We start from the raw sequence: 18,251 nt of genomic DNA, 5'->3' as shown, positions 1-18,251 counted from the left end.
AATGACCCTGGTGGGTTCTTCCAACTCTATGATTCTATGATTCTAAGAACCCACAAGAAGCCAGTTCTGATTTATTGTTATGGTGATGAGGAGGAGAAGGATGACGGAGGTCGGAGGCTTCTTGCATGAGAATGGCGCTGGTGTAGAGGAGGGAGTCTGGCTGCCTGCCGCTCTGGCCTTCTGTCTGGATCCATCAAGAGAAACCTGCTTTGCAGCTGAAAGGGGTGGGAAGGGGGCCAGGAGCTGAGGAGAACCAGGCTGTTGACTATGCCTCTTGGGAGTCTGTTTGCCCTACCGCTCTGCTCTCCAGTTTCTAGATTTCCTCCAAGAGACTGGGCACGCTGTCTTTAGCATTGCTTTGAAAAAGCACCTCATTGCTGCCAAATGGAAGACGGCAGACTCTTTGAAGAGTGTGCGGTAGTTTTAATTTAGGATTGTAAGCTACCTTGAACCACAAGGAAATGTGGGGTATAAATATTTTAAGTAACTGAATAAATAAAATATCATTAAATGGCATTTCTCCTTAGGCAGTAAGCTTACTATGTCTCATCTGGGGTTGGGTTTTTTTGCACATTTGACTTCCACTTTCCCCGTTTTCTAGGACTTTCATAGATACAGAAGAAGATTTTCTATCAGATGTGAGTGACGGTGGACTGCAAGCTCTTCAGGGCATAATTACTGGAATGCTGCATTCCTTCAACTGTACAGAGCAAGGTAATCCTATTCAGTGTCTACCTCTGCTAGGTTTCTGTATATAAATGCTGAGGGGGAAAAGCATGTCAGGTTGTATAAAAGCTTCCCTGATCCAGACTGAAGCTTAATGCAAAGATTCTTGTTTCAATTTATAATAGTGCGAAATAGGACATTGTCCATCCAATTCATTTTAGTTCCACAGTGGTGTATCCAACCACCGGCACCCTTCATGGAGCAGAGCTTTCCCCACCCTGTGGGGAGGGGCTGTGGCTCAGTGGTAGAGCATCTGCTTGGCATGCAGAAGGTCCCAGGTTCCATCCCCGACATCTCCAGTTAAAGGGACCAGGCAGTAGGCGATGTGAAAGACCCCTGCCTGAGACTCCGGAGAGCCGCTGCTGATCTGAGTAGACAATACTGACTTTGATGGACCCAGGGTCTGGTTCAGTATAAGGCAGCTTCATGTGTTCATGTCCCCCCCCCCCCACCAGTCATTGGACACTCAGGAACAGTCTGCCATGTGTGTGTGTGTGAATGGGGGGGGGGCATTTCAGAGGAAATTATCTCTCCCTCTTCCACAAACAGAAATACTGTTCCACTGGAGGAACTGCACTGTTGGATACATTCCAATATGTCCACCAAATATGGAAATAATTATTTTATTTTTTTGGACATGTCCAGTGATAAACATTACATGTAAGTGACCAACTCTTCACGAGGTACTTTTGGTACACAATAGACCATCTGGTCACTAATTTAAAACAGATCCTCAGAAATTAACAAATAATGCAAAACTATTATTGTACTTCCAGATGTACCCCCAAATATCAAGTTACAGATTTGCCTAAATAATCATCTATTTCTTATTCTGTACAATATCTGAGAAGATGTTTCCTGCTGTCAGATATAAAAAATTTTCCCTAGATGTGGTACAGTTGCTCCTATAACTCTAACCCTATTCTTTTAATTTTGGTATGTACTCTGTTTCAAGTGGAAGGATTCCTGCCAGTCCTGGGCCAGGTGCTTGAGTGGGTGGTTGCTTCTCAGCTCCAGGGGCTCTTGGAAGAGGCTCTTTTCTGGACCCTTTTCAATCTGGCTTTAGGGTCTGGGGTCTGGAACACAGACTGCTTCAGTTGCCTTGGCTGATTACCTCAGCCAAGAACTAGAACTGGGGGGGGGGGATGTGACCCTGCAAGTTCTGCTGGATCTCTCAGAGGCCTCTGACACAATCAACTGTCGTATCCCACTGAGCCCCCTCTCTGCTCTGGGGCCGAGGGATGCCACATTATGGTGGTTCGAGTCCCGGTGTGTGTGTGTGTGTATGTTCACCTATCATCCCAATTAAAGTTTAAATGCAATCATATAGATTAAAGTTTATCTTGTATATTTTTCTGTTGTAGATGAGAACAATTCAGAAATTACTGATCATTGTGAGTACTCTCTTCACTGGAAAGGCAACCATACCTTGTTGGCTCAAATGAAAGATGTTTTAAGGTAAGGTACAGCAAAGGTTTTTTTTTTTAGCAGAACCCCCAAATATATCCTATTTTGTAGAATTATACTTTGAAATTGGGAAGGGGGGCCACTTAGCTACAACTGGGTCACTTTCAAGAGGTTCTCTGGGTAATTTTCTAGGATATTCTGGATTATTTAGCCAAACATAAGTCTATAAAACCAGCCTTGTGATAATGTGAATTAAATATGTGTAAGAACTACTATTTATACAACCCTAAGATTACAAGATCTATGAAAAAAGTGGGTTCAAGCACAAATGCTGAGGGAGAACATCTGGATTTGTAATGGAAGTGACTGCTAATAAGTCAGTACTAAAAAAAAAGCCGAAAGCTGAAAGCTGTGGATATTCTGCAGAACTCCATCTGTCTTGGAGAGGATAGCAGAATTCATAGCAGAATTCCACTGGGGCATCCGTACATTGCTAATTCCCCAGACAAAAGATAAATGCAGTGGCTGAGTAAGTCCACGGTACAATGTGCACTTTGTACTCTAAATAGCCCTTCTATTTGTCATTTGTACTAAACTGTGATGTTTGCATCTCTTTCCTTTTAGCAAAATAATATCTCCAGAGTTTGCTGGTGCTGATTTCAAAATGGAGAATATGTCAAAGGATTTAGAAGCTATTAAAAAGTCTCTGCATCTTTTCAAAGATTTACAAGAAGGTGACAGCACTACTGAACTGAAAAACCTAAAGTCGTTTGATCTATTTGATAATAAGACTATGCTGAGATTGATTGAAATCCTTTCATGGCAATCGAGGGGAGAAAAACACAATGCGTTAAGGGACCTATTAAGTAATGAAGACTTCTATGAAGGCTACAATTTTACATCGCTGCTGCTTCAGACTGGCTTCAACAGGTCATCCTTATTCCAAATGATGACTCACTTGAAAGAAATCCAAAATATCTACAACTTAACCAGAAATATTTGGGACCTAGTATTTTCAAACAAGACTAATTTTAAGGCCACAAAATTATGGCAAACCATGAAAATGATAACTTCTCACAAATTTCTTTACATGCCTGAGAAAGTTAAGAGATACTTAACTGCAGTTCAAGAGGTGCCCTCACTGTTTGCAAATTCTGTACTTAAGCCTACAACTATTGAAAACTTTCCTGAGAAGATCCTTGCTCTGCAGAAAATCTTTGATATTGTAGCAAATGTTAATGCGAGTCACGGTTACCTATTGATCTCCTCATTAACAGACATGATGCAGAAAATCCAAAATTCCATCGATGCCTATCAGTGGAATGAATTAAATACCTATTGGCATATTGGTGAAAAATTAAGAGCTGCCAAATGGAACAATACAGACATCGTTGCTTATGGGCAGTTTCTAGATATACTCCACAAGAGTCTGTACATTCATCGCGATGGTTCTGCCCTTTTTAATGAAGGACTGGAGCAACTGACTGCACTGGCGAACCGTTTACTAGAAGACTACGGCGTAGAAGGCGTAGATGAGGGAAATATCTCAGTGGTTTTAGACACCATCGTGAAAACCCTACATGTGTTAGAAGACCTGGAGGAAAAGTACACTAGTGAATTGATCACTATGAATCCACTAGTGAATGCTGATGGTGATAATGAAACTATCCAAAGATTGTTTGAAATATTCAAAGAAGGAGTCGATATACTTTCTGATCCAAGATTGTTGGAAGCATCCAGTATTAAAAAAATGGACAACCTCTTCAGTTTTTCACGCTTGTTAAATCTGCAGGATGTGTACAGGACTCCAGGAAGGCATAATGCATCAGCGGAGGGAGAAGTGTTAGAACTCTGGTATTTAACCTTGAGCCCTTTTGTAGGGGAAGATATTCAGGATAATGAAAGGCTGCTGAACTGCACCGTCAAAGACCTCCATCGTATTACCGTTGAAGTCTTGTTTAGAGACACCACACTAAATGAGGCCCTGGCAGAAAGCGACTGCCGCTTCCTTTTTACTTCCATGAACACAGAAAACAGGACAGGGATCAACAATCAAACATTTACTGACGTGTTTCAGCTTGTGCTACAAAACTTAAAATCACTACCAACTCTTGCTGCCCTCCAGAAAAGCAAATATTTTTCAGATGAATTTCAGTGCTTTGTCAAATCACTAGAGTTATCATCAGAGTTTCTTTCCAAATTGGATACGTTTAATGACTACAAGCATCCATGGATACAAAAGATGCATAAAAGTCTAACAACCGTCTCAAGCAAACTCTTCCAGAGTAATCAGTCCTGCCAAATGCCATCATTTGGCAATATGGCGGTTGTAAACAAATCTTTGGCATTTCAGTTCTTGATTCCTTTTGTGATGAATGATACAGAAACTTATTCACAACATTTATCTGTCAGTCCGTCCATCCGGGAGCAAGCGCTTGCGTTTTTTATGTCACTGCTCAATGAATCTGACAAGAATACTAGTATGTCAAAGATGTTAGAAAACTGGGGAAAAGCTGTCAGCCACCCACAATGGAAGAATTTATCAGCTGTCTTGAGTAAGGCTGCAAATATATTGAACACCACACAAAAAGTGACAGATGTGCCCCTCCTGGAAAGTATTAGAAAAGCTCTAATGCTTGTCGGCACAGGATTACCTCCAAATTCAGCTGATACTCATCGAATCTTTGAAATCCTGAACAGGGGAGTGAATGCTTCCTATTTTGAAGATATGCTTAATTCATTAAAATTGTCCAACATAACCTCCGAGACAGATTACAGAACTTACTTAGAAAGACATTTTAATACTTGGTCTCCAAATGCTCTTGTCCTTGCTCAAAGGCTTTTCTACCTTAACCCTCAGTGGGAAGACACCAAAAAGGCATTAAATTTAACTAGGATGATTTGGAATAAGTTGTTTTTAAATGAGACCAGCTTTAATTTAGCAGTGATATGGGAAACAGTCAAAAAGGTGATGTCTGATACAATTTCTCTGTCTCCCACGGACACAAGACATGACCTCCACTCAACCCAGAAAGCCTCATTGCTGCTTTCAAATTTTATGCTTAAATCTAATGCCACAAAAAACATTCTGGAGCAAATTTTATCACTTCAGCATGTCTACAACTTTACAGCAAATGTCGACATGAATAAAAACTACCCGTTCGTTGTTCATCTCTCAGAAATAATGCAGAGAATCCAAAGCATGATAAATAAACTGTGGTGGGATGAGCTGAGTGACCTTGAACGTAAACTGAAATCCATGAAACTGAATAGTTCAGTTCCAGATGCAGACAGACATTTTTTGAAAATTCTGCACAATCACTTATTTACACAGCATAATGCTTCTGATCTTCATTCCCGTCTAGAGCTGTTTACTAGTCTTTTATCCCATGTATCAAACCTCCAAAATAAGAACATCTCAGAAGCATTAACCACTGTCCTCGGGAATCTGTTCTTTCAGGAAAACTTTGAACACCGATTCAACATCAGCCAATTAGAAACACTGATGAATGAAAGTAATAAAACCCTCCAGACAATATATGACACATGGAAGAGAGGGACCATAATGCTGTCTGACAGCAAACTGGAAGAAGCAACTGATAAAGAAAGAATTGCCGCCCTGTATGACTTTTCGCACTTTCTGTTTCAAAGAGAGTTCAACCAGTCTTTGTTGGGGCCCAGGGATTCTTCGGAAGCAAAAGTAGTGGACATCTTGCATTTATCTCTGAGCCCTTTCTTAGATATGAGGAACCACAGTGGAAAGCTAAAGAGCTGCACCGCCAAGGATGTCATCCACATAATACTTCAGATGCTGCTTAAAAATGCCACACTTCACGAGTCCTTCAAACAAAGCCATTGTGAAGCCCTTTTCACTTCCAGGAATTCTGAAAACAGAACAAAGCCTAATCAAACATTGACTGAAGCGTTCAACTTCTCAATAAGAAATTTAAAGCTGAGTCCAGAGTCAGCAAATCTTTACAAAAGCCGTGATATTTCTAGCACATTGTTATGTGTCATTAGATCACTACAGTTTTCTTCAGGCTTGCTTTCAAAAATGGACATCCTTTTTAATTCTAAAAATCCTTGGATACAACAAACTTATAAGTCTTTAGCAGCCATCGTGAAAGCAGCGCCCCAAAATAATTCAGCATGCTTAATCCCGGTCCTTGATGGAATGAATGATGTAGTCAATTATTATCCTTTAAACATTGTTTCTTCTTTCCTTGCAAATGGAACAGACTTTCATTCACAAAATTTTACTGATAGGCTAGTGGATGGGAATACATTGTCCTTGTTCTTTAAGTTCTTGGAGGATAATGTCCACCAGTCTGCTGACATGAACGAATCTCTGCAGATGGCCGATGATGTCTCTAGCCTTTCTGGAGCAAACCGTTTTTCACAAATCTGGAACTTGGTCTCCAAATGGAACCTCACTGAAATGGAGTATGCAAAACATGGTATGAAATGGATGGACAGGGATCTCACCCACAGCGTGTTGAATCCTGCTATATTGGAGGCCAGCATTTATAGTCTCAAAAACGTGATGTTTTCATCTTTGTTGAAGAAGCTGCAAACAGACCATGATCCAAATTTTCATTCAAACAGACCAAATATGGAATATGTATTTGAGCACATTACATACCCTTTTGTCATGATCACTGAAATGCTTCTCCAAAAAACCTTACTCCAGAATGAGTTGGGGAAAACATCATCTCCAAACAAGCTGATAGCACAGTAAGTCAACGTTTTTAATAATTGTCGTAATGCATTGTAGAACTTCGCATATTAGCACTTGGTTTGGGGAGGGGAGGGACTTCAGTGGGGTATAATGCCATAGAGTCTACCATCCAAAACAGCCATTTTCTCCAAGCGGACTGATCTCTTTTGCCCGGAGATCATTTGTAATACTGGGAGATCTCCAGCCACCACCTGGAAGTTACAACCAAATTGACACAGAAACAAGCTCTTATTCAAATAAATTCTATATTATACCACAACAAATCTAATCACTATACTAGGTTACAGAAATACAAAAATACAAATTACACACAACAATGTACAATTTTTCAATATCCAATATGGTATACAACCAACACATGCAATATTCCTATATCCAAAAAGGTATGTATTTTTTCTTCAAGTACAACAGGTATGTATCATCTGTATTTTACATAAAATTCTTTTTCATAATTTTTCTTTTCTTTCACAGGTGTCTGGTAGAAAAGGAATACGGCTGTTTCAGTTCTTTCCTCAGTTCCTTCTCAAACCCTTAAACTGCAAGTTGGTCTATCCTCTCCAATATTTTCACATAGCTCCCATGGGTAGCATTCATTTCATATTATCTGAGGAGGGAACCTGAGGAGGGAACCTAGGAGTATATGGAAGTATACTAGCCACTTGCTGGCAGATAATATGAAATGAATGCTACCCATGGGAGCTATGTGAAAATATTGGAGAGGAGAGACCAACTTGCATTTTAAGGGTTTGAGAAGGAACTGGGGAAAGAACTGAAACAGCCGTATTCCTTTTCTACCAGAAAAGTTATAACTATTATAGACTCTCAAGAGTCTATTGCTGCTAACCACCTGGAAGTTGGCAACCCTATAAATGATACCCCAACAGTACCTTGCTAGTCCCTCCCTTTCACTGGCCATGGTGGTGGCACAAGGGGACCTGCAGGTCTGGCAGCCAAGTTTTAAGAGATTTGTGACCGCTCGTGCCAACAATTCCGGTCTTCTTTGCCTGTAACGTGCTAAGAATGTGATTGGCCTTTGCTGCCGTTCATTCAATAAAGTTGCAGCCTTGTCAAACCCAAACTCATGTGTCACATGTTCCTTCTAGGGGCCTGGAGACAATCGGTCTCGCATGGGACTTACTTGTCTCCTAGGGTTGCCAGCTCCGGGTTGGGAAATACCTGGAGATTTTGTGGGTAGAGTCTGAGGAGGGCAGAGTTTAGGGAGGGGAGGGACTTCAATGCAATAGAGTCCAATTGCCAAAGCAGCCATTTTCTTCAGGGGTACTGATTTCTATTGCCTGGAGATCAGTTGTAATACTGGGAGATCTCTAGCCACCACCTGGAGGTTGGCAACCCTACCTCAGCCCCATGGCCCAAGCAATACAGCTGAAGGGCTGGAGAGCTGATGGCTCTTCCTGACTGCAGAATGTGTGCAGTTAGGTAGACACTTGGTAGAGTGTCATACTAGGATTAAAAAAAAAAATCACCACAATCTTATTAGGTTAGCTTCCCCACCCCCCCTTAAGATACGCAAACCAGGTAACTTACCTTGATTGGTAGCTTCAGAGGGTAGCCGAGTTGGTCTGCAGTAGAATGGCTCAATTCGAGTCCAGGAGCATCTTAGAGACCAACACAGTTTTCGGGGCATGTGAGCTTTTGAGAGTCATCAGAGCTCCCTTCGTCAGATACAAGTTCCAACTCTGAAAATCTTGTTGGCCTCTAAGCTGCTCCTGGACTCAAATTGAGCTGTTGTCTTGGTTGGGGGTGACTCCTTCACTCCATTGCTCCAATCAAACGACTTTGGTGGGGGGGGGGGGTTGTAGGACTTCTCTTGTCATTCGTTTGGTAATATCTGTTGTTTCATACTTGAGAAGATAACCCGTTCTTTTTATGTTGCAGGTTTTTGTTTTCAGAGTTTGAAAATATGTTCTTAAAAATGCTGCCCGATAATGGCTTTCGATCACACATGCTTTGCCTGATAAACATGACTGAAAATCTAGACGGTGAATTATCAGGTATTATTTACCTCTAAAAGGGTTTCCTTGCTCTTGAAACATTCCTCCATGGGCAGTTTAACACTTTTCAGTGTGTCCCTTGCAGGTGGTTATAACAAGATGTGTTTCTAAACAAGCTGTGAGCAGATTTCATTTATTTATTTATTTATTTAAAACATTTATTAGTCCCCTTTGTTCCTCATGGAGCTCAAGGCGGCTAACAACATAGATAGAATACAAAAAATAGTTTAAAGGAGAAACATAAAACCAAAATGTTAAAATCACAATTTAAAATCACAGTTTTAATTGAATGCAGTCCTAAATAAAATCATATAAGATCAAAAATGAGAGGCATACTTCACGGGGGTGGGGGGGATGTGTTCCAGAATTGTGGAGCTGCCGCTGAAAAGGCCCTGTCTTATGTACCCACCAAACAAGCTTCTTTGGTTGATGGGCCAGTCTGGAGGGCCTCTCCTGGTGATCTAAATCCCCTAGCAGGAACATGTGGGAGAAGACGGTCCTTCAGATACCCACTTGTTAAATTGTAATGCACATTTGCCCTGAAGAAGCCCAGGTCAGAAAAAATAAATGTCTGAAGTTTTGTGCACAAGATTTATAAAAATGCACAGTGACTGAGAAGAGCTTCATGTAACAGTTGTTTTTTCCTCGCAGAAGATGCCGCTGTCCCTCTGAACACAGAACCACTGAAGCAGATCCTTTCCGCCCACCCGGATATCTACAAGGAACATTCATCCATTCCAGAAATCCTGATGTTCAGAGTAAGTAGGGATATGGTGCTGGATGATGCAATAGGTGTCCAACTACAAATTACACCAGAATGGCTGCATCGAAAGCTGGCCAACGGTTTCCCCTAGAAATAAGCAGCTTTGGGCAAGACATTGAGAACAGAAGGATGGTTTTGGGAGGAATGAGCTTTTGAGAGTCAGAGCTTCCTTCTGGCCAAGTTTGCAGATGACACCAAATTATTTAGGGTGGTTAAGACAAAATTGGACTGTAAAGAGCTCCAAAAGGATCTCTACACACTGGAAGAATGGGCATTAAAATGGCAAATGAGATTCAATGTGAGCAAGTGCAAAGTGATGCAAATTGGGGCAAAAAATCCCAGCTTCACATATACACTGATGGGGTCTGTGCTGGCAGCGACAGGCCAAGAAAGGGATCTTGGGGTGGTCGTGGATAGCTCGATGAAGATGTCAACCCGTTTCCTGGATTTCTAGGGTATCCCTTCCAGTTCTAAATAACTTTGGTGCCTTTCTTGTTTGTGTTTGAAGCTTTCCCGTCTCCAGAACCTGACGTTGGCGCTTTGTGACCCTGAGCAGCTCAGGGCAGCGCAGCAAGCTTGCCAGCTCCCCGTGGTCAGCTTTGAGGACACTTGCAAACAGAGCGAGTTACACACAAAGCTTCTCCATGGTGTCACACTAGGTGATCATCTTGTGACCAGCCTATTGAATCGAAGAAGTGTGCCGGGAGAACTTCGGGAAATACTGATTGGAGACCCCTCAAAACTCCAGCAGGAAATTAACTGGTAAGGCCTTCCTGAAAGTCCCCAGTAGAAGCATAACTAGGGTTGCCACTCCAGGTTGGGAAATACCTGGAGATTTTGGGGAGCCTGAGGAGGGCGGGGTTTGGAGAAGGGAGGGACTTCAATGCCATAGAGTCCAATTGCCGAAAAGGCCATTTTCTCCAGGGGGACTGGTCTCAGTCACCTGAAGATCATTTGTAATACTGAGTGATCTCCAGCCACCACCTGGAGGATGGTAACCCTAAGGGTAACACTATTATCTGAAAAGAATACATGTATTTATTTTGAAAGGTTTCGAGAAAACGTGCCGCAGTTTCATTATATCCGAGATATCCCTCAATATGTGGCTTCAGTGAATTCTATTGTGAATCACACAAAGAATGCAGCACATTCCGAGAAACAAGGTAATTTTCTCCTTTAGAGCAGTTGATTTGCATTAAACTTGGTTGGTAAAGCATATCAGGCTGTTGCAATATTTCAGAAATTGCATGTGTGAGTGAATTCTGGAGAGGGCTTTAGTACACCTCCAGCCCTGAGTTTCCGTGGCAAAAACAACATCACTTCACTTTTAGGATCGTGTCCCCCACTTCATGGGCCGCTAAAATTTGTCTTCCAGCCCCCTCAACTCAGCAACAACTTTCTGCTTGTCGGCAGAGTTTGCAGTCATGTGAATGCAGACTGCAGCCCCGCGCAAAGATCTGTGAACTGGGACCCTAATCTAACTCCTGTGGGAAAAGAGTCTCGTTTTCATATCGCAATGGATATCTTGAAAGATATATTTACTCAAGAAAATGCATCTTCAATTGGAACTAATTTAAAAGAAAAAAATTAAAATGATGTGCAGATAATAGAAGAAATCACTTCTGTTGAGAAAGAGCTACTTCTACAATGTGAGAATCATTCAGCTGCCTCCTGAGAAACACATTTGATGTGCTGGGCCTCAAAGGGTTCTAGCTGGGAAAGCCAAAGAAGGAACAGGGCAAGAAGGCCTGTGAGATTTCCCCTGAGGTTTAATTTTGATTTTCCCTGAGCGGGAGGGATGGGAACCAACTGGCAATTAGCCTATTGCTAATAGCCAGGTTTGAAACAAGTGGAAAACTGCTGGTAAAGACTGGTTGAGCAGTAGGCAGAATGCACGGCTGATGGTAGCGTGTCCTTATTTAGTATCATTTAGAAAAGGGAAGGGAATTAGCAAAATCATCTGTGTGAGGTGAGAGTTGATTCTTTGCATTTTAGAATGAAATATTAAAAAACTAACTAGTGGGATATGTATCAATGTTTTAATCAAAAGATATGCTTTATTAAGATTGCGTTTTTAAAATCTTAATTATACATATGTATATGAGAAATGTGTTAATAAACACACAAGAAAGGGGTCTACTGAGTACCTTGAAGTTCTGTGTTGGCTTTAAATGTCTTCAAGTGCCAGAATCCAAGGCAGTACGAAATGAGAACATCGCCTCTGAATCCTCCTGTATTTATTCCCATGCGCCACATGGAGCCACACTTGAGGCGTTTTTCTCGGCTTTTGCCAGGCCTGCTGTAAATATTCAGTGCAAGGTGTGTTTCTAGAAGATGGGAGCAAAATATAATATCAAATTTTTGTTTTGTGATGTTTTCAAGACACGATGATAGATCTGTTCAGAAATGTTGACTACCTCAAGGAGGATCTCAGGAATGTGGTAGGAATGTCAACGGAAAGTGTCGATGCTCTTTTGGAAATGCCTCTCCCAGAAAACAGAACAGAGGTAAATGAGTTATGATGTTCTGTCTTTACTTTTGCCACTTGGGGCCTAGAGCCTAATTGTGCTTATGTGTGTGCGTGCACATGCACACCTAAGCATGTACATGAGTAAAACATGAATTCTGATCACCTGACTGAAATGGTTCAGTGACATATTTCTTACTGAAACATCCACCCCAATTTTGTGTCTCATGTCCTGACTGATGGCTGCTCCCATGCGGGGGGGGGGGGCTGTGGTAAGGGGAGCAGTGTCCACTTAAAAAACAAAAACTTGCAACCACCAGCAGAGACCAAAATGGTACTTTCCAGATGGTTCAATCGCAGGTGCTCCATGTCAGTTTTTATAAGGTGTCTCTCCCCATGGTCTAGAAGTGGCTAGAAGAAAGGCTATCCTGTCTTCAAGGAAGAGGGTGTGGAATGTACTCTTCTCTTACTTTTCCTGCTGGTAAACAGGTTGTCAGGTTCTTGTATTGTTTCAGAAAACCTTTGACCAGAGGTATTCATGAAGCAAAAGAACTGTGTCTGCACACAGTGGGAGGCAGCGTTTGTCTCAGACCTAACCCAGACCCAAAAAACGGTGCCCTCTGTCCTGTCTTCCACCCGTCCTTGTTCTCTCCTAACCCGACTTTCTTCTGGGCTGATACAGCTCTTCTTTCAGATGCTCCAGCTTGAGTCTTGTCAATATGGTGGTGCTGATGCAAAGCTGGAGATCGTAGCCAAGGAGTTCTGCAACCTGCCACTCACAGAACGGGTCCACAAATCCTATGTTTTGGGGGTCACACTTCTGCATTACTTGGACGTGTACAACTTCATGTACAAGGTTTGTCTCAGACTTTATGCTGTTTTCTCTCTCTCTCTCTCTCTGTTTTCTAGGCTAGGTTGCACCCACACTTATGCAGTTTGCTTTCTTTATCCGCCTGTTTCCACCCTGCCTTTCTTCCATGCAGCTCAGGACCATGGCCCCGATTCTCCTTTCCTCCTGTGGATCTTCACAGCCAGCCTGTGAGGGAAGCTGTGGGGGGTGGGGGGTGGGGGAGTGCTTGGCCCCAGGCCCTCCAGAGACCTTCCTGCCCGAGTGGGACCTCTGCTAACTCCCGTCGCTGCCCTGATGCCCTGCTGGCTCGCTCAGGTGACCCAGTTTCATTGGGACACCCCAGAATCTCCCTGGTCTCAGCCGGCATGAAGCAGAGAGAGCTCCAGGGCAGCTGCTTTGAACCTTTTTTGGTCAAAAAGAGTGGGATAAAAATGACAACAGCAGCCATAAGGAAGATGGGCAGCCCGTTCCTGAAGGGGGGGCAGTTAGACAGCAGCAGGAGCAGCGCAGCCACGCCACCTCCACAGAGGCTTCCCAGTCACAAAAGGAATTTTAAAACAAAAGAAAATTTAAAAATAGCCCAAAATCCCTCATAAGGTTTAGCAAGGCTACACCACCTATTTTGGTGGCGTAGCAACACCGCCGCACGAGGGGGCATTCATGGGGCGAGAGGGGTCTGGGAGTTGACTAAAGTCAGCTCCGCCCCGGGAGCGCACCAGGAATGCCCCCCCCCCCCCGCATGCTGGCGTGGGCTTTCCCTGCCAGGATTTCCCTGCCGCTTTGGCAGCAGTGGCAATGGAGGCTGGGGCAGCTCCATGTCTCCCAGCTCCGGTGTGTTTGCCCCTGCGCCGGCATCCGTGCTGGCACTTTAGGGATGCCAGGGCGGGATTACGCCAGCTCTTTATCAAGCTCTGTCCCCCTCCTCAGGATAGCACGGTTAATCTGTAATGCAATGTGGTTAACATTAATTTTTCATTACTTTTTAATAATATTAAATAATTTTAATAATGTGTGCCTCATTTTCTGTATATAGTTCAAAGTGGTTACATAGCCCAAACCCAAACTCTATCTCTCCTCTTGTAAAATCTGTCACTGAATGCAGGCTCTGAGGATGCCATAATGGGAAGGGGGCACAGCTGGGAGGGGTCCGTGAGATGTGCCTGCCCCACGGATGTCTGCAGGAAAACAACAGAGGCTTGGAATGAGCGCACACGCACACACCCGTGAAAACACACACGGCCTTCCCACAAAACACCAAAGAGGAGGGTGCCCGGTGGGCATCTGCCCCAAGACACCCAGAGTCCCAGGTAGCAGAGGGCAGCCTGCAGGTGGTGATCTTGGAAAGCAACTCCAAGGGGGAAGGGAAGACTCGGCCCTGTTCTCTGCCCCCGAAGCTATTGTGTGGTGCCTTCCTCTTTGAAAACGGTGCATTGCTGAAAGCCAAGATCTGACTTTGACTCCAACTGGTCTGTTGTTGTGCTCCCGTATAGGGTTGCCAACTCCAGGTTCAGAAATACTTGGAGATTTGGGGGGGTGGAGTCTGAGGAGGGCAGGGTTTGAAGAGGGGAGGGACTTCAATGCCATAGAGACCAATTGCCAAAGAGGCCATTTTCTCCCGGAGAACTGATCTCTGTCGCCTGGAGATCAGTTGTAATAGCAGGAGATCTCCAGCCACCACCTGGAGCCACATTGGCAACCCTCCTCCCATGGCATACATATTTTTTAGACATAGCTCACTTGCAGAAGATTTTTAAACAAATGATTTTATGAAATACGGTAGGCCAGCCCAATGGCATTGAAGCACACAGTCATATCTTAAATACGTAATTGCTAGATAGATTAGATGTGCAATCTTTCCTCTCCCTCCTGTGTCCTAATAACCAGTTATTGCCTCACCCTCCTCCCCAGCAGGATTACAAAATCCCAACCCTTTCAAAATCCCCTATTCATCATATTCCACACATAGCATCACTGCAGTGTTCCAAAAGGAGCCGGGCTGCTGGCCCAGCAAGAGCTGCGAAGCAATGCAAAGCTCCAACCTTGGCAGACGTCCTCCAGGAGGGATTAGAGCAGCCAGGTGTTCTGAAATGGGGGGCAGAGAGTCAGAGCATGAATAGGGTTGCCACAGAGTCCAATTGCCAAAGCGGCCATTTCCTCCAGGTGATCTGATCTCTATCGGCTGGAGATCAGTTGTAATAGCAGGAGATCTCCAGCCACCACCTGGAGGCTGGTAACTGTAAGTGTGAAGATGGGCCTGGCAGGTGATGGAAGTGGGATGGGGCCTATTGGGAACAGGTGATGGCACCAGGTAGGTCAGGGAAGGAGAGCTTGCCACCTCCAGAGGAAGCCTGTTCCACCGAGGAACCGCTCTATCTTCTCTGATGTGTGTGAATGGGAGTTGGCGCCAGGACCCAGGACAAGGGAGACACTGCAGAGGTTAGGAGAGGGTTCCCCATGGGCTCTGCTCAAGTACCCATCAGTGTCTGGGATAGGTGACCCCTTTGGGAGGGAACACGCCTGTACAATGAAACTGCAGCACTCTCTCGCTCTCGCTCTGGATCTGACGTGGGCTTGGGGTTCTGCTGCCCTGTAGGGGTTCCTGGGATCCACTGGAATCTCCCAAGGGAAATCCCCCCCCCCGCCCGATCCTTTTTCTCCTTCTTCTCCTTCTTCTCCTTCTTCCCTCTCCCACCTTGAAACCTAGTTTTGGATGCCAGCCTCCCATTGGACAAGAGTGTTTGGTCAGCTGTGATTATGCTTCCTGTGGTCTCTTCTAGATGCTTTTCCCCAAGGAACTACAGTCTTCTCTGGATAAGGTGTTTGGTCTTCTCCAAGATTTGGATCACTTCAAGAACCGGGTGGAATCTGATGTTCGCCCGCTCTTGGATGCAATTAATTCCCTTAAAAAGCTGCGCCAGTCAAGAAATGCTCCGCTTTCCAAGGTTTGTTTTCTCTGTGGACAATCGGACAATCGGGATTCCCCCCTCCCAACAGTTATGCAGAAAATCCCCAAGCCTCCAGTTAAAGTAGCCAAAACACTCAAAGACCAACACAACTTACAGCATTCATTGCAAGCAGTTTGGCAGTTATACCTAGGGTTGCCAGGTCCCTCTTCGCTACTGGCAGGAGGTTTTTGGGGCGGAGCTTGAGGAGGGCGAGGTTTGTGGAGGGGAGGGGCTTCAGTGCCATAGAGCCCAATTGCCAAAGCGGCCATTTTCACCAGGTGAACCGATCTCTGTCGGCTGGAGATCAGTTGTAATAGCAGGAGATCTCCCCAAGTCTTGAGGGTCATTAATTTTGTGGCTGTCCTCTCTCTGTGTGTGTGTGTAAAGTGTATCATGTAGCAGAATACTATAATTCATATGCATCAAATATTAATGTAATACATTCAGTTTTATTTCCAAAGATAGTGCCCATTTTTCCAGCTCCTGAGTATGCCCAAGAGCACTTAGAAAGAAATATAATAAAGATTTTGTGTACTAGAATAAGAATAATCCTGGCTTAATCCTGAGCATTTGGAAGGCCGGCTTCTCTGAGATTATAACCTGATCTGCTCTCATCATTCGAGCACCATTCTGGCTTCCAGTGTTCTGTGGTGGCCGAGAACTGTTGTGACATCGATAAACGGGGAATGCTGTCATCACCTTCTTTGCCAAAAGTGCCTCTTTGTTCTGCTCTTCATTTTGTCCCCGTGGTTTGCTTCTCCAGGCGCTGTTCAAGGCCGGCAACCTGACAATGAACACAGGGTCGTTCCAAACCATTTCCAAAACTCTCTGCAACCAGGAAGTCACCCCTCTGTTTTTTGAATCCCTGCTTCCTGATTTCGAAGAGCAGAACATCCACCATTCTTCCTCCGTACAAGATGAGGGGGTGAAACATACTATGAAGAAATACGGCATCCCACAGGATTCCAGTGAGTGAATAAGACCGCAGCCCCTTTGCCAAACACGGCCACTCTCTAGCAGAACAGCCCGACAGCCGTGAGCCATGACGAGCCCCTGACGAAATCGGCATGCCTTAAATTAGCCACAGCTAAATCCCACTGAGAGCCCCGTGGCGCAGAGTGTTAAGCTGCAGTACTGCAGTCCAAGCTTCTGCTCACGACCTGAGTTTGATCCCGACGGAAGTCGGTTTCAGTTAGCCGGCTCGAGGTTGACTCAGCCTTCCATCCTTCCAAGGTCGGTGAAATGAGTACCCAGCTTGCTGGGGGTAAAGGGAAGATGACTGGGGAAGGCACTGGCAAACCACCCCGCAGACAAAGTCTGCCTAGGAAACGTCGGGATGTGACGTCACCCCATGGGTCAGGAATGACCCGGTGCTTGCACAGGGGACCTTTACCTTACCTTTTTAAATCCCACTGTCGTTGTTCCACTGGGACTTAGCCTTTGTCTTAGGGATATACTAAACCTGGTCCTTTCGTTCTTAACTAGGGTTGCCAGCTCCAGGTTGGGAAATACCTGGAGATTTTGGGGGCGGAGCCTGAGGAAGGCAGGGTTTGGGGAGGGGAGGGACTTCAATGCCATAGAGTCCAATTGCCAAAGCGGCCATTTTCTCCAGGTGAACTGGTCTCTATCAGCTGGAGATCAGTCATAATAGCGGGAGATCTCCAGCTACTACCTGGAGGTTGGCAACCCTGTTCCTAACCTTCCCTCTGGACCTCTCCAGTTCTCTCAGATGTCCCTGGAAAGGTAGCCTCATATCTCCATTCATATGAAGTTCTAGTGATTATTCCCAGGAAAAAACAGTTGCACAAAAGTGTTACCCATTGTAGTGAAATCTGGTTCGTGTGTATTGGTTACTTGTATGAACGAAGGATGGGCTTCCAGGTAAATCTTCAAAAGTATAGGGCCAACTGAAAGCATCTGTTTCCTTTTAATACATCTGTTTGACGTGTGTTAATCTCTCCCCCGCCCAATCTCTTCACAGCCCCCTTCTGCTTGTCATTCTATTTGGACCTGGTCAGGACACCTACGGGGGCATTAATTTGGTCTTTCCTCAAGCCCATGCTGCTGGGGAAGATTTTGTATACACCGGACACCCCTGAAACACGAGCCATCATGGGAAAGGTAATGCTGCACTCAATAAAAGCGATAGTTCTCGATGATTAGGAGACACTAGGTGCTGGCAACTGATGCCAATTGCACGACTTTTTCCTGCAGTGTTGTGGAAGCAGCAGAATTCGCAGTGTTCATCTGTAGGGTTGCCAGGTCCCTCTTCGCCACTGGCAGGAGGTTTTTGGGTAGAATCTGAGAAGGGTGGGGTTTGGGGAAGGGCTTCAATGCCATGGC

The 18,251-nt window shown here is 44.5% G+C and overlaps 1 protein-coding gene across 1 annotated transcript in view; it reads left to right on the top strand.

Moving 5' to 3' along the window:
* The window catches only part of ABCA12 (ATP binding cassette subfamily A member 12), a 101,741-nt gene that overhangs the window by 28,542 nt on the left and 54,948 nt on the right, over positions 1–18,251 (top strand). Inside the window, exons 8-17 of the mRNA XM_056861241.1 lie at positions 2,758–6,867; positions 8,768–8,883; positions 9,535–9,641; positions 10,155–10,408; positions 10,697–10,809; positions 12,029–12,153; positions 12,796–12,969; positions 15,741–15,905; positions 16,672–16,876; positions 17,890–18,029. Coding sequence (XP_056717219.1) covers positions 2,758–6,867; positions 8,768–8,883; positions 9,535–9,641; positions 10,155–10,408; positions 10,697–10,809; positions 12,029–12,153; positions 12,796–12,969; positions 15,741–15,905; positions 16,672–16,876; positions 17,890–18,029 — 5,509 coding nt within the window. The remainder of the gene's footprint in view (positions 1–2,757; positions 6,868–8,767; positions 8,884–9,534; positions 9,642–10,154; positions 10,409–10,696; positions 10,810–12,028; positions 12,154–12,795; positions 12,970–15,740; positions 15,906–16,671; positions 16,877–17,889; positions 18,030–18,251) is intronic.

The sequence above is a fragment of the Euleptes europaea genome, chromosome 15 (genome assembly GCF_029931775.1).
Source record: "Euleptes europaea isolate rEulEur1 chromosome 15, rEulEur1.hap1, whole genome shotgun sequence".
In the NCBI taxonomy this organism is placed as follows: domain Eukaryota; kingdom Metazoa; phylum Chordata; class Lepidosauria; order Squamata; family Sphaerodactylidae; genus Euleptes; species Euleptes europaea.
The sequence above is the reverse complement of the archived record's forward strand: the minus strand, read 5'-3'. Positions and strand labels throughout refer to the sequence as shown.